This window comes from Indicator indicator, chromosome 2, assembly GCF_027791375.1.
Source record: "Indicator indicator isolate 239-I01 chromosome 2, UM_Iind_1.1, whole genome shotgun sequence".
Classification (NCBI taxonomy): domain Eukaryota; kingdom Metazoa; phylum Chordata; class Aves; order Piciformes; family Indicatoridae; genus Indicator; species Indicator indicator.
Genome location: NC_072011.1, coordinates 49,376,240 through 49,392,821, shown reverse-complemented (window position 1 = coordinate 49,392,821; position 16,582 = coordinate 49,376,240). Strand labels below are relative to the sequence as shown.

The window sequence follows — 16,582 nt, the reverse complement described above, 5'->3', positions numbered from 1 at the left end:
CTATGTTCTTGGTGTTGACTTTTTAAGCCTATTTTTAATGGGGAAAGAACATTGGAGCAGAATATGAAAAGGATAGCTTTTTTCCTCCTTGAAAATGGTTTTATTATTGTCAAACTTTTCATTAGAAGATGAAAATGTCAATTTCTTCAACAGCTGTGTTTGGATTAAAGTCTGAAATCTAGTTTTGTCAAGTAGGAATTTTTTTGTAAGGAGAAAAAAAAAAACATTTCAACTGACTATAATATATGCAGGATATATATAGGTACACATGCAGGAATAGAGAGCCAGCATCTTCAATGGTACAAAACACCTAAGTGCCTCTGAAGTCACAACTTGCCTAACTAACATCAGCTGTGAATATCACCTATGACAGACATTTTTGCTTATCTCATATTCACCTCTCTGTGGAATCCTGGAGCCAATTTCTGAACATGAATCACACATAAAAGGCATAAATATAGTGGTACGAGGAACTACAGAGCTAATCTGAACACCAGAATGTGTCAGTGGCAAGAATTGGAGTATGGCTGCAATGTTACTTAATGATGTAATCTTGAAAAACTATTTAAGGAAAAGTCAAACTTGTCTGTAAGCATGTTACTAAAATGCTTTTCAGGTCTTCAGAAAAACTGCATTTGCGATGTAATTTTTTAAGACTACTTCAGACCAAGACCACTTCAAATTATAATGATTTTTTTCAGATCTCAGGGTAGAGCCTTCAATGTCCTGGTTACTGACCAATATTGTACTTTTGAGTGAGCAATTCCAGAGATGTGTTTTCTAGGTGGTACTCATTTTACTTCTAAAGGTTTTAACAAGTATGTACATAAATGATGTTTCTACAACACAGTAATAGTAAATGCAGTATTTTCAGGCAAGCACACCAAATTCAACTATGCTGATGACTCTGAACTTCTGTGTTAATAAGAAAGCTCCTTGTTGATGTATATCTGTAAATCTGTATTTGTAAATCTGTACCTTACTGTTTTTATCTAACTGCACATTTCTACGTAGCAGCCTTTCAGAATTATACTAAATGATGCAACTAATCAGTACGACACAAGTAATGTAGTGAACAGTACTTCAGAACCTAATTTGTTTAATTTTAATTTCCTAGTTACATTGGAGATTATACCATTTTTGCCAAATGAAACTCGTACTTCTATATTTTACTTTCTTTGGTATTGCTCTGAGCTTTTTACAGTTGTTTTCAAAATTTCCCTTAAAATAAAGTGTATACTTCAGTAAGGAGATTGCAGAATTTTAAAATTATGATCTGACAGGGAACAGCTACACTTGCTTTCCAGTGCTTTCTCCAGACTGTATCACATGATGAAGTCTTATAACTTGTCTTAAAGAACTTTCAGTATATGTTTAATTAAAAGGGGGGGTTGGAGGGAGGGGAACGGGGATGGAATCTATGCTCATGAGTATGTAACTTTGGGTGGATGGAATTGAACAAAATGTATGTAAAATTTGGAGAGCTGCCCTACTAAGCTACCAAAAAATATATTTATCAATGCCTGATTTTTTTTTCTGCTGATCTTTGTAAAGTGTAACACTTGCTTCTACTAATAATCTGGTTCCAGAGAAGAAATTGATTTGGTCTAAGGAAGTCCTTGGTACAATATTCAGAGGTGCACTTCTTGCACTTCTTTGAATTATCCAATTCAAAGCAATGCCACTGGCTTCACTAGTTTTACAAAAGATGTGTGTGCTTCACCAAAGATCAGAATCAGGCTGCAAGACTTTTTGCCCTACAGGTCTTCTTCATCTTTCCTGAGTTAAAGAACCACCTCTAATCTGTTGCGAAGCTCAGAAGCAGCAATGATTCTCCTTCAGCATCTGATTTAGTTATCTAAGTGCAAGAAGTTACCAACACCTCTACGGAGCATTTAGATACTGAAATCTTTGAAAAACTTCTGCTACATGTTGCTTAAAATAGTACCAAATGTAGTTATGGGAATGGCATTTAAGCCCTTTTTTTTATTCTGCTTTTGTGTGGAAAGGCAAACTGAAGACCAGACTGGTCTAGTGGAGGACCTCTGGATCTTCTTTTGTTAATTTTATTCTCTCAAATTTGAACCTTCACTCACTCTCCCTGCAAGGTGCCCAAGGCAGATGGACATCCTTCCTGTCTGAATGGTGACGGGCTTTCTCCAGGCTGGTGAGAACGTGGTTCCATAGGACCATGCAGTCAAGGAGGACACGCAAAGGGACCTTCCACCATTCTCTTCTAAGACAAAGCTTAGCAAGTAACTACAATAAAATATGTTTGGTCAATTTAAGAATTCAGCAGAGAGGCTTCTACCATACCTAGCAGATCGGAACTTGAGCTCATGGTAACACTGCACAAAGCTGTGATAAATAAAAGTGATTGGCAAGGCTAATAAAACAATACCACTAACCACACAAATTCCTCCAAGAATCCTTCCTGGTACAGTGATGGGACACATGTCACCATAACCAACAGTGGTCATTGAGATGATCACCCACCAACAAGCAGCAGGAATGCTGGCATAATCCTTATTCTTTGTTCCCAAGTCCAGCCCATTTTCAAGAAGCTGGGAAAGTGCACTGAAAATTGCCATAGCAACACAGATAAAGACAAGCAGCATCACCATCTCTCTGTAACAACGCTTCAGAGTCAGACCAAGTGTTTGAAGGCCAATGAAATGACGAGCCAGTTTAATCACCCAAAAAATCCTCATCATTCTTAAGACCCTCAAGGTGACTCCAGCCCTCTGAAGCTGTGAGTTTTCCCCTGTGAGAACTGTCATTAGAACAGAGATGTAGTAAGGAGTAATTGCCAGTAAGTCAATGATGTTGAGAGGTCTTCTGACAAACTCACACTTGTTTTTAGAGATGATGAACCTCACAATGCACTCTGCAGTGAACCAGCCTATGCAGATAGCTTCGATTATCCTGTCAAAAGAAACAAAGTGCAGTAATTATGTTTTATGCAAAAGCCTTAGTGATGTTTGATTTGTTTACAGATATTGCCAAACTGACACTCAGACCTTCAAAAAGGACAAGCAGAAAGCAATGCTGTTCTTATCCTACACACGTGGCACTAGACTTCGGCAATTAACTGGAGGATCCAATGAGGAATTTACATCGATTGCCTACCACTGAGCAAATATGACTACAAAAACTGGAACCCTACAGGAAATGGTATGCCACTGATGCCAATGTGTAACATTATCTAGAACACCTGTTTGATTGGGTTTTGTTTTGGTGATTTTGTTCAATTTCTATTTTTGGTTTTAAATCTCTGAGGCCTGATCCACTGGGGAATGACAAGGACTGTGGATCAAAAACCAGCAAGGTATAGAACTAGTCTGCTAAACTAAAATGGAAGTGGAGAAGGCAGAAATCAGCTTTTGCATTAGATAATTCATCCAAATTGGCTCTTCAGGAACTAGCCAAAACAAATGTGTCTGTTTGCATCCCAGGTATTGCCATTAAATATTACGGTATTTTATTTTTCTTCAGTGGGTAAACAAAGTAATAACCCTGTGTCCCCTTATTTATGACTATGCTCTGCATTACTGTTTGTTTGGGTTTTTTAATTATTATTTTAAATGTAACTCCACCTAATCTGTGTCGCAATAGGCAACATAGCAATAGGCAAGATCATCTTCTTGCCAAATACAAATAATAACCTTAAGGAATTCTGGAAGATGCTGATTTCAGTATGTTCTTAAATATTTTCAACTCCCAGTGCAGTGAATGAGAAAAGACTATCTCAACTCAAAATCAACAGAAGGTAGAAACAGAAGATGAAAATGCTACTCTACAGCAACAGGTCTGAAACAAAACTGACATGACAGTGGGGATTTGAAAATAGTACATACAACCACAGCTCTTTTGCTACTGCAGGGATTCCAACAAGGTAATGTCTGTAGAAATGCACTGATTTGCAAGTAATAATCCAACTGTCATTTCAATCCTAAAATTTTGTTTCCCTAACACATCTGCATAATATTTTACCAGTTCTGAAATCTATTGTTAAGACCACGAATGGCCTACTAGAAAGACAATATTCTTCTGTAACTGCTGTAATTACACTAACAGACTTATAAACTAACTTTCATAGAAGTTTCATACATCAAAGTGCTGATTTTAATTTTTTATTAATTTCATTTTATTAATGCCTTCACTTCAGTTTTATGCTAAAAATGGCCAGTTGATGTAAAGTCATAAGGTACACAGCCACAGCAAATTTAAAGGAATATAAATATATTACTTAAAGAAATAGTTATTCACATAAAATCAGACCTTGTTTTTCTTGTTTAGTGAATAATGACAGAAGTTCTGTGAGCTTATTGCCTTTATTCATAAATGGCTTATAAAACACTTGTTCATGTTAGCATCTTTTGATAGAAAGACCTGTGCATCTCAAAAATAGCTTGCTCTTAAAAATTATGTGTTGTCTTAAAAAATAAGCTTTTGAAAATACTAGGGCTTCTTTTAATAATGACAGTGAGTAGTAACTACTTCAGATGCAGATATTTTTAAAAATGCTCAGATCCTAATATCATCTAAGCAGAAATTATGTACAGAATACATGCAAAGCTATTGCATGAATGGGAATCGTTCCTTTACACTAAAAAAAAAAATAAAAAGAAAAATGTTTTCAATCCTTTTTACACATGATGAGGAAATACTAAAGACTCTCCCTAGTAAAATCAGTCCTTGGCCTTCACCACATCACTTGTCACCAATTCTCCCATTTCCTTTCTGAGGGGCCCACACCTTCCCTAGTCTTCCTTTTGCCATTAATGTATGCGTAGAAACTTTTGCTATTCCCCTTGATCTTCCTGGCTAGATTTAATTCTAACTAAGCTTTAGCTTTTCTAACCAGGTCTCTTGCTGCTCAGACAGCTTCCTTATATGCCCCCATTCTAGCTGTCCTTTTTCTACTCCTTGTACAGTTTCTTTTTGTGTGACAGCATGTCTAGGAGCTCCTTGCTTATCCAGGCAGGTCTCCTAACATTCTTTCCTGACTTCCACTTTGTTGGTATAATTTGCTCCCAGATACAGAAAAGGTGATCCTTGAATATGGACCAGCTGTTCTGGGCCCCCCTTCCCTCTAGGGCTTTGTCCCATGCAACTTTGGCCAGCAGATTCCTGGAGTAATCAACGTCTGCATGCCTGAAGTCCAAGGTCATAAGCTTGGAATACATCCTCCTAGATGCCCCGAGGATCTTAAATTCTAGTGCATTGTCGTCACTCCAGCCAAGGCTGTCCCTGAGTGTCATACCGGTCACCAGCCCTTTCCTCTTAGTGAGAACGAGGTCCAGTATAGCACCTTTTCTTGTTGGTTCCTCCATCATTTGAAGGAGGAAGTTGTCCTCAATGTATTCTGGAACATCCTGGATTGCTGGTGCCTTGCTGTATTGTGCCTCTATCAGATCTCAGGATGATTGAAATCCCCCATGAGGACCAAGGCCTTTGAACATGAAGCCACTTCTATCTGAATATCTCCACGGATGGGGCCCCAACCACCTCCCCCAGCAACCTGTTCCAGTGTTTCACTACCCTCATGGTAAAGAACCTGTTCCTAACATCCAATCTAAATCTGCTCTTCTCTAGTTTGACGTCTTTGCCCCTCGTCCTATGACTACAGGTCTTTGTAAACCTGTACATCCTTCTTGTAGGCCCTCATCAGGTACTGGAAAACCACTGTTAGGTCTCCCCAGAAACTCCTCTTTTCCAGGCTGAACCCCAGCTCCTTCAGCCTGTCTTTGTAGCACAGGTCTCTGATCATTTTCATGGCCCTGCTCTAGACCCACTCCATCAGGTTCATGTCCTTCCTATATTGAGGGCTTCAGACCTGGACACAGTACACCAGGTGAGGTCTCACCAGAGCAAAGTGGCAGGATCACCTCACTCAATCTGCTGGCCACACATCTTTTAATGCAGCCCAGGATGTGATTTGCCTCCTGGGCTGCAAGTGCACACCGTCTGCTCATGTCCAGCTTTTAATCCATCAGCACCCCCAAGTTCTTTTCCACAGGGCTGCTTTCTATCACCTCATCCCCCAGTGAGTCTTGATAATGAGGATTGTTCCTGCTCACATGCAGAACCCTGCACTTGGTCTTTCTGAACCTCATGAGGTACACCTGGGCCCACCTCTCTAGCTTGTCCAGGTCCCTCTGGCTTATTGACAGCACCACTCAGCTTGGTGTCATCTACAAACTTGCTGATGGTACACTCGATCCCACTGTCTATATCATTGATAAAAATATTAAACAGTAGAGGTCCCATTACAGACCCCTGAGTCGCACCACTTGTCACTAATCTCCATCTGGACTTCGAGCCATTGAGCACTACCCTTTAGATGTGACTACCCAGTCAATTCCTCATCCATTGAACAGTCCACCCATCAAATCCATATCTCTCCAACTAGGCAAGTAGGATGTTGTTGGGGACTGCGTCAAAAGCCTTGTAGAAGTCCAGACAGACCATGTCCCACAGGTCTCTTCCACATCCACTGACATAGTCACTGTATCACAGAAAGCCACTAGCTTAGTCAGGCAGGATTTCCCTCTAATAAAGCCATGCTGGCTGTCTTGAATCACTTCTGCTTATGCAGGACCTTATCAGCTTGGTTCTGCTGGTCAGGTGGCCTGTAACAGACCCCTACTGTAACATCACCTTCCCCTGTCTTCCCTTTAATCTTAACCCATATGATCTCAACTAGCTCATCATCGTTCCCCAGGTGGAGGTTCACCAATTCCAGCTGGTCACTGATGTAGAGGGCAACACCTCCTCCCCTGCCTGTCCTTCCTAAAGAGCTTGTACCCATCTATCCCTGTGTATCACAGGCAGGCATGAATTTATTAACCACTTTCCCCTTAAAATCTAGTTTAAAGCCCTATCAATGAGCCCTGCCAACTCCTGCCCCAGATTCCTTATCCTTCTCTGAGACAAGTGCAGCCCATTTATTGCTCACAGCTCTGGAGCCCTGTATACTGATCTGTGATTGTAAAACCCAAAGCCCTGTCAACAGCACCAGTCCTGGGCCAGGAATTGACCTGTTGGCTCTTCCTATATATTCCCTAATCCATCGCTGATGTCAGGGGGATGAAGGAGAACACAACTTGAGCTCCTGATCCCTTTATCAGTTGCTCCAAGGCCCTGAAGTCTCTTTTAATTGATTGTGAGCCTCTTGTTGCTACATCATCACTACCCACCTGAAAAACCAGAAGCGGGTAATAATCTGAAGGCCTGACCAGGGTGGGAAGTTTTCCTATGATGTCCTTAACCTGGGCTCTACAGAGACAGCAGACCTCCCTATGGAGTGGGTTTGGTCTGTACATTGGGCCTTCTGTTTCCCTCAGCAGGGAGTCTCCTACTACAATGACTCATGAATTTTTCTCTTCAGGGTCAGTTTTGATGTCTGGCCTGAGGCAAGTCAGCCTTGGTGGCACTTCTGGCCTTCCCTCATTCTTGCTCACAAACAGTTCCTCCTGCAGAGCTTCATACCTGTTCGCAAGGCCACTGCAGGTGCTGCTCTTCTTAAATGAACACGCTGGCTCCATTTGTTTCATCAGGCAGAAACATGTTCCCATTGACTCTGCTCCTGTGGATTACTACAGGAAGGCAGCGAGGCTTTCCGATGAGAGGATATGGGATCCTCTGCTCCACTAAGAGTTACCTCCCACTCCATTTTTGTAGAGGTCAGTTTGTGGAAATAATCAATTGCCCTCTTACTCACTCTGATGTTTCTTAACCTACTCACCTCTTCCCTGAGCTCCATCACTTCATCTTGGATCAGTGTCACCCAGCTGAGCAGGTCATCAACCTGTTCACACCACATGTAGCCATAGTCAGTGTTGCCCCTTGTTGCCAGTGAAAGGTTGTGGCATTCCTCATGGCCTGTGGCATTCCTACATGGCCTGGATACAAATATCCATTTTGGTGGATGGTGGGAACACAGTATTCCTCCTTCGAGTAGCCACTATCTGGAGAAAAGTTCAGTGACACGCCCAGCTGACCCAGCACCTTCCCCTGCCGACTTTGTTGGGTGCGCAGGGATCAAAGTCTCCCTCTCCCTCTTCTTGTAGTGACTTATTTTTATAGCTGACCTTATTAATGGATAGATATCATCTAATAAGGAAAGCAAATTTAACAGTTAGTCCTCAAGAGGACTAACCAAGTATGAAGTTAAAGCCAAATAAAATGCATGCACACAGGAAACTAAAATTATTGCATTTTTTCAATTAATTCTTAAAATATTTGCTGCATATTCACAGGACAGGCTGCCTTTTATTGCCAGGTCATTGAAGAATGATGCATTAAAATCTATAACTAAATGATTATATAATGAGCTTTACTTGGTAAAATGTAGTACCTGCTTTAATACATTTCCACCACAGTTTTTTGGTTGCTTTTTCCCTGCATCAGTTCAATTTTAAAATAGCTGGTATTCAAAATGGAGAGGGGAAATTAAAAACAAACTCATTCAATATTTCCTTGAAGAGTCTCCAAAAGTGTCTAAATAACCAGAGAAAAAGTCCTAACTTTTATTGAGTTACAGGTTATTCCTGCTCAAATTTACTGTTCATTGTCCCAGACCTAAGCACATGAAAGAAAGTTTTATCCCCAAAATGTTAAGCATCTTGCTACTTCAGAGTCTTTCAGAATTGCTTCAATGGGTCTTGTCCACAAATGGAAAATGAAGCCTTTGTAATCCTCATTTCCACTGTAATCTCATCACTGTTCAGTTTTCTATTCCATCTGATAACTTCCTTTCAGAGTAAGTGATTTTAGATAGGAGTGAAACCACTTCAAAAATTTTTTCTACCTTTAACAAGACTCGTTTGTTACTACTAATAAAATCATATTGTGAATGTCTTTCAGTTTTTCAACCTAGCATTATCCTTTAGCCCAGCATGCCAATTTGTATACTTCCAACATCCCCTGATGAGTTGGTTGAAATCTAGCCAAAATATTTGCAAGTGGCACTGTTATCTATTAAGTTGGTAAATAAAACATGCACAACAGGACACATGAGGAAAACAGACAGTATTATTAAGGACAAGTATATGACAGGACTAAAGTCTGTCAGCACTGATTTGTTACATTGTTGCTGAAGCCTATTTCCATGTAAAGCACATTAAACCCGAAAAACACCCAAGCTGTAGCCAGAATGATCAAATTCCTATTGATAAAGGCTCCAAGTCATTTCAGCAAATGTCTTACTTTTAATCCTCTTGAAATCAGCAAGGTTTCCAACTCATTGTTGAGTAAAGGCCACAGAACCAGTGGACACAGCCTGTTTCCCTGCATGTAAAACCCTCACTGCCTTTTCTTCCATCCTGTCCCTGCTTTGGTAGCTATAGTATATCTTCATGAATAAAACTCCAGTTATTCATGTGGGAGGCTGTAATGACCTAGCGCTCCCCAGGAAAAAAGGCAAATATCTTTCCTGGCTCTCAGGGGATACACAGATATGAACATCATGAGCCTCGGGGTCCTCAGCAGCTTCTCTGTGTATGCTGAACATGAGTGGTACCTAGCTGTGTTAAGTTCATGAATGTTCTCCTGTGGTCAGACAGTGTTATTTCTATTTTTCAAAAAGCTTGTAAATTTGTTAGAATTCACATCCATGGGGTTTCTTTTGTGTTTTTTTTTTCACCTCTGTACCAAGCAAGATCATGGAGCAGATCCTCCTGATAACTGTGCTAAGGTGCATTAACAAGGTGATCTGTGACAGACAGCATGGCTTCACAAAGGGCAAATCGTGCCTGACAAATCCAGTGACCTTCTATGACAGAGTTACAGCTCTGGTAAATATGGGAAGAGCAACTGACATCATCTACCTAGACTTGTGTAAGGCATATGACACCATCCTGTACAACATCCTTGTCTCTAAAATGAGAGATACAGACTTTATAGGTGGACTGCCAGATGGTTAAGGAATGGGCTAGATGGATGGACTCAAAGGGTTGTGATCAATGGTTCAATATCAGGTGGAGACCAATGACAAGTGGAATTCCTCAGGGATCTGTACTTGGTCCAGTGCTGTTTAACATCTTTGTCAGCGATGTTGGACTGTGGAATAGGCTGCTGAGGGATCCTCCCTGGAGGTGTTCAAGGCCAGGCTGGATGAGGCCTTGAGTAGTCAAGTGCTAGTTGAGAAGCATCCTTGCCCATGGCAGGGAGGTTGGAGTAGATGATCTCTAAGGTCCCCTCCAACCTAAGTTGTTCTATGATTAACTTATCTTTAGTTCCATCCTTTACCTTCAGTCTACTGTTTTAACTTAGCAAAAAATGTGGGTTTTTTTTTAGAGCTTTCCCAGGAAAGAAGTTATCCAGTTGTTTTTTAACAAATCTTGGACGTGAGTATTCAAGCATCCTGAAATTCCACCACCATAAAGGAATAATGATTTTTTGGTGTCTAAAATACAAATGCCAATTTTTTAAGCTGATGTTCTGCAAACATGAAAAGAAACTCACTAGCATCCGTTGAGAGATGCTGTTTGGAGAAGTTACTGTGTTTACCTGCTTTTGCTCAAAACCACAGCCATCACATAGGCTTGACAACTGAGTGACTCTCTCATTACAAATTAAAGCATGATTAGCATGGGCAACAGTCTCTCCCTTGTGCTAACAGGCTACTCCTATTTTGCATTAGGAAAACAACAGCAGGTAGATAGAACTGTGCCCAACAGTTAAGTCAAGCAGCTTCAAATTACTTCCTATTACAGGCTTAAGAAGCTCTCCCCAGAAGATTTTGCTTATTATCAGTGTATGGACAGAGACTCCCAGTATAGATTTGTTGGCACAGTACAGAGGAGAGCAAAGATTATTTGAAATTACCAGAAACAACAGAAGGGAAGACAGGTGTCCCTGCTGTCTGCTCCTAAACTGTGTAAATCTGATGCAAATCTTTAGCTCTGGTAAGTGAAACGTGCCCAAGCAGGGAAGGGAGCAGAAATCTTAAAATGCAAGAAATTTAATAATTCATGCTTCATCCTGAGAATGGACCTGCAAAAAGCAATCTCTCTGTAAGAAGAGTGAAATTCAGAGGTTAGATTCCTCATCCCTCTGTCTTTAAATTGCCTTATTCATGGAGTTCTCTGTTGCCCTCCAAAGGATGACAAATAGCTGTAGGCTGTTCAGCCTTCCAGAGTGTGGTCACCATGAAGTGTTAACATCATAATGGTTTCTGAGAAAAGTTTGCTGGATTCAATTCCTCTTCTGGTGAAGAGGTGTTCATACAAGACAAATAAATACAGCTGGTATTAGATGGCAGCTGCAGCAACCATTACTGCAAACCTCATTAAAGAGGCTGATTTTGTAAATTACAGTTAGAAATCCCCTCCCTTCTAAACATGATGTTCAGGTAAGCTGGAGACACAGCTGCCTGAAGTGGTTCTAAGGATGGTTACCACAGTTCAGCCACAGAAATTATCCATGTGGCACCTATCTGAACTGTAACACAACTGGGGAAGGACAGGGCATTTTATTAGTAAGCATGTGAAAGACCAAAAATATCAAAGTTGCTGAATTTCATGAGGTAGTTATCACCTCTTCTAAGCAGTGGCTTATTCTGATTTGAATAGTCAGGTTACATCCAAAATCTGCAACCTAAGGAATTCTAGATAAGACCATTCAATTTCAATTTCTAAAATTTGTCAAAATACAGGTTTAGAATAATGTAAAGTCTCCACAGTAATAATTAGAATGCCATGTGAATCGAAACTTGCATAGAGTATTAATGTGACAATTTCTCTTGAAAAAAATTAATTACTGTATTATCATGTTAGATAGAATTTGTTTCAACGAGGAACCTTGGTTAATAAACAAAAGACAGAATCTGACTTCAAACTTTTAATTGTATCAGAAACTAGTAGCCAGATTTTTAAAAGCTTTCTCATCTAAGGTGGACAATATTGCCAGAGTTCACAATCCCAAATACTCCTGTGTGATTTCTGTGGTCAGACTTTCAAATAAGCCACTTCCGTTTTGAAAATCTCACTTATTTTAAATCAAGTAATGATAAAGAAAAGAAATATAACCAAAGGGAAATAAAGTCAGATGACTACTAGGCATGTTATGTCAAATCCTATGGCATGTATAAGTAGTTTGTCATGATTCAGCATATGCAATAAATAAAGAAGTTCCCATAAGGGAACAAGGTCACCACAGCAGGTGTTCAGCTGTAGACAGGAAATGAACACATCTGTCTCTGTCTCCATGTGACTGCCATTGAACTGCTATCAGTTCTTGAGAGTGAAGACACGGGTTATGTCACATGTGAAACGAATCAGCCTGACTTTTGCAAGAAGATGGTTAGAAGCTGTTCGACCACAACTTTTACAGTTTTTTGTTGTTGTTGCAATTGCATAGTACTACAATCAGCATTGAAGAAACTCACCACTGATAGTGGTTCTTCTGGTATTAAAAGCAGCCCTCACTGCACTCTGTGAAGTGCTTGGCTACACTGTACCTTAGAAGTATTTTGGACTTAATCCTTCAAACACTTGGTACACAATATGCAATTGTTCAGAAAAGTAAAATTCAGTGTGTATATAATGCATACATTCTTGAAAACAAAGACACTATGCAAGAAAAATTACACATCACATGCCTTATTCTTTTGCAAGCTGAAATTATTCAGCGAAATTGTCATTGACTCCTACGCTGTGAACAAAGATAAGAGCAAGGCTATGGTAGTACATACCATCTGCATGCACCTGTTTTTCCCTGTTTATTGGGGGTACACCTAAGAAATTTGCTGCCTTACAATAAAGAGCATCCACCCTTTGAAACAGCCTTGCAAAGTTTAAGTAAGGCTTTTCTAATTGGAAGAACCTATAAGAGCAACTTTCGACATACCCGAATCTAAGCAGAAATGAACAGCTTCTCATTTGTGTCAGCTTTCTTTTTGTTCATACGATTAGTTCCTTGGCTTAGCTACAATGAGAAATACAGGTGCAGTTTTCCATTAAGCTAATGGAAACTACAAAAATACTTTCCAAGGAATTAATTTGGCTAGTAGGATATAATTTATCACATTCCAATTAACTGCATGGTAAAATCTGATGATTTCATAATGACAAGGCTGCTATCTCACTGGAAGGCAGAAGCTGAGAACTTTGTGTTGACTGTTCTATTTTAAAAGAACAGCAAAGCTAAAAAAGATGAAAAATGTTTACTTCTTTTTCTATATGTCTGTCTTCTTTATAGGAAAAATCCAGAGTGGTCTTGATTCTGTTCTCTGCTGAACAGAGGGAGAGGGCAATGACACTAAATTGGCAGAGTTACATCAATGGAACCCTAAGCTGAAGAAACAAAGGACATGAAAAAGTGTTTGTTTCATACTAGTAAAGGTCGGAATTGAGCCTTATACCCCATACCTTGGTTTCTGCAACTGTTTTGCAATGTTTAGTGTGCTTACACCTTTTTTTTCTAAATGAAATGCAAGTATTTGTTACATTCAAACACTGGGGCGCTAATATGATGTGTTTGCAAGAGCTTAATACAGAGCTTGGTCACCCCCTGTGCCCCCCACATCTGAGTCGGAAAGAGGAATTGGGGCAAGGCTGTTCCCACACAAGACTTAACAAGAGCAGAACCATAGCTGGAACTGTATCTGCTCCAGGAGGACCTGTATGAATTTAGGCAGAGCCCATACAGGATTGAGCTTTTCCAAAAGGAAAAAGAGAAGGGAATTACATTGCCTTCATTTCCCGTTTCCTCCACAATCGTAAGGCTAATAAGATTTTCCGAATGTTTGAACTTCTCTATGTGGGTAGAGTTCCGTGGCTCCTCAAAGCGGGCAAACAAAAGCTCCAAGACCCTGCACAGGCAGAGGCACGCTTACAGAGCCGGGAAGCCGTATTCCGATAGCTCCTGCTCGGCGCTCTGCCTACCCGAGATCCGAGCCTGCCCGCTGGTCCCCGCTACCCGCTCTCTACCCCGAGACCCGGCCCCTGCCCTCAGAGACAGCGGGCAGAGCCCGGTTCAAGCCGGAGTGGCAGAGCAGCGCCGCTCCTCTAGAGCTACCCGACATCCCCCCTCGGCTTCCCAATTCCGGGTCAGTGTTTGAAGGGGCGCAGGCGATTTTCGCCGGCGGAGACTACAGCCATCAGAACGAGGGCAGGACACACTGGACGGGACACACGGGGACCGGACAGCGGGAAAATAAAGCATCCTCCTACCCTGAAGGCTCCCTCACTGACTCTGCTGTGTACCTGCTCTGCTCCTCCACGCTGCGGTTCTCCGGCGCCCGCCACTCGGGCAGTGTGCTGGCGCACAGCACCACCATGGACACGATGACGAAGAGGATGGAGACGGTGGCCAGGATCTGGGCGGCCACGGAAGACGTGGGCTCTTCGAAAGTCCTCCTCATCCTCTCCAGCCACTTCCCGCCTTCGGCTCCTTGCGGCTGCTGGCCCTTGCCTTCAGAGCCACCAAACGGCTCCCCGGGTGGATCTTCCACCGCGTAGTAGGTGGACGTCTCGGACATGCGGTCGTCGAGGCGGCGCTGGCAACAGTAGTCGAGGTGGGAGCCCTCCAACCCCCAGTAGATCATCTCGTTGTAGAAGGAGAGCTCGCACATGTGCGGTACGAAACGCAGGTGGCCATGCCGCACGTATAGCATGATGAAGCCGAAGGCCTCTGAGTGTCGGTCGAAGAAGTACTCGTTCCGCTCCCTGTCGTAGTCGTCGCACACCTCCAGCACGTCCTGTTCCGAGAGGCAGCCGTGGAGGCGGCTCACGCGCCGCAGCGGGAAATCCTTCAGCACCTCCCGGGAGAAAGAGTACCGGGTGCCCCCGACGTTCAACACCACCGAGGGGCCGCGGCCAAAGTTCATGGCTTGGGCGGGATGGAGAAGGGGAAGGGCGTGTAGGGTACGGTAGGGTGTCGAAGAATGAAACAGCTTGGCCAGTAAAGGCTATCTCGACCCCAGCTTCGGCGCCGCTTAGTACCAGTGGCGGCGGGGCGGGGAGGAAGGGCGGGAGAGGCGCCGCTGCGGGCGCCCCGGCAGCCGCGCAGGAGATCGGGGGCGGTGGAGGCTGCGCAGCGCTCCCCTGCAACACCCCTCGCAGGTCCGGCCGCGGCCTTAGTGCCAGCAGGTGGGCGGCTCCGCAGAGACCCGCCGGGGCGGGGGCACGGCCGTAGATATGGTGAGGCCGTGCCTCTCCGCGCCCGGCGCCGATCCTCTCCGGCAGTGCCGGGTAGCACTCGAGCGGGAGGCGGTGCAGCGGTGGAGGAGTGGAGACACGCCTCCTCCCCCGCCCGCGCACATGGCGGAGCGTACTGCAGGGTGGGGTGCTGCTATCGGCCGCTCGTGGCCGCCGCCCTGGACCTGGCCTTGCGGGGGCACCTCAGGGTAGCGGGCTTGGGCTACAGTGGGCGAGGGTCCACACTCGCCAGCCTTGTTACCAGCCCTGCTGCCCGCCCCGCGAAAGCGGCACTTGGGTGAAGTTGTTCGCCAAACCGAAGTGACACTCTGCAGGGTTCCCTCCCAAAAAAACTCGAAGTGAAGCGTCTGTGCACGGCACCGCTCCCTCCTGATCGAAGGCAACTGGCTGCCAACGTCTGTCGCTCCTGTCTCGTTTGTTTGCCACCGCACTTCCCACCGGGGCGGCCACCGGGCCCCCGCACGGCCGAGCGGTGTGGGTAGCGGCTCGCCGGAACCGCCGGGCTGTCCCGCAAAATAATGGTTTCTTTCCCGAGCCCGGCCCCTGTACGCCCCATTCTCTTCCATACACATTTGGATAAGGAGGCATTTCTCTTTCCTCTGCACATAATGTATGGACACCAGGAAGAGTCGGATGCCTCAGCCTTCTTCCCTGCTTCGACACATCCCTACCTCACATCTGTACTTCCGCGGCTCTCTGTGGACTTGTGCCCTATACCTACCTACAACATTAAAACACCCATCAGCTGGTACAAACCTGTCTGCCCTCCAAAGCTTTGATTTTAATTTCATTTCACTATGTTATCTGCATGGAGTTTTGATTTGCATTACTATTTTTTTTTTTTAACCCGCATATGATAGTTTGCCAGGCTGATGTGTTTTCTAGGCTTATTAACATCTTCTGGAGCATCATGTCGTAAAATCAGCCAAGACACAGTTATTCCTTTCACTGAGGTGCTTTCAGCTGCAAATGAGCTGTCAGGGCAGGTGAGTATATCCTTTTAACACCAGTGCCAAAGATTTGTCGTTCATGTAAAAGGACATCCAGGTTAAACGAGCATTTTCCTCATTCCCGATCTTTGTGGCTCTAGATAGATGTATGTCTTTATGGGTCGGGGGGGTTTCAGTCGTTCTTGTTGCTGCCATGTTAGTTTCTCAGATGAGATTTGTAAGGCACATATAGGTGTATCAAAATAAATTGTCTACTAATTCTGTTTTTTTGTTTTGTTTTAAGGAGAATGCGATTAAGCCCTGCTATTTTTAACCCTATTTGTATCTTCTAAAAACTATTTCGAGAGAGATTCGAGTAAATGTCCACGTTCCCCTCAGGAGAATTCTGCCGGCTCTGCTGTGATTTTTAGTCAGTGCATCCACTAGAGGTCATGGTTAGTAATTTTTCTCTCTTCATTTACCGAG

At 43.2% G+C, this 16,582-nt stretch overlaps 1 protein-coding gene across 2 annotated transcripts; it reads right to left on the bottom strand.

The window, feature by feature from the left end:
• Window positions 1-2,279: 2,279 nt before the first annotated feature.
• Window positions 2,280-14,836, bottom strand: KCNG3 (potassium voltage-gated channel modifier subfamily G member 3). 2 transcript variants are annotated; one of them, XM_054399155.1, is made up of 2 exons: window positions 14,181-14,836; window positions 2,280-2,925 (listed from the first exon to the last, which is right to left on the bottom strand). In XM_054399155.1, exons 1-2 carry the CDS (start codon window positions 14,834-14,836, stop codon window positions 2,280-2,282), a joined length of 1,302 nt encoding a protein of 433 aa, XP_054255130.1. The 2 variants fall into 2 exon arrangements, with proteins under 2 accessions (XP_054255130.1, XP_054255131.1); XM_054399156.1 differs by having other exon boundaries at window positions 14,214-14,836.
• Window positions 14,837-16,582: the final 1,746 nt, after the last annotated feature.

Coding starts and splice junctions, on each gene's coding strand:
- KCNG3 (XM_054399155.1), bottom strand. CDS start 14,836: ATGAACTTTGGCCGCGGCCCCTCGGTGGTGTTGAACGTCGGGGGCACC. Junction 2,926..14,180: donor TCAGTGAGGGAGCCTTCAGG/GTAGGAGGATGC, acceptor TTCTTTTGACAG/GATAATCGAAGCTATCTGCA.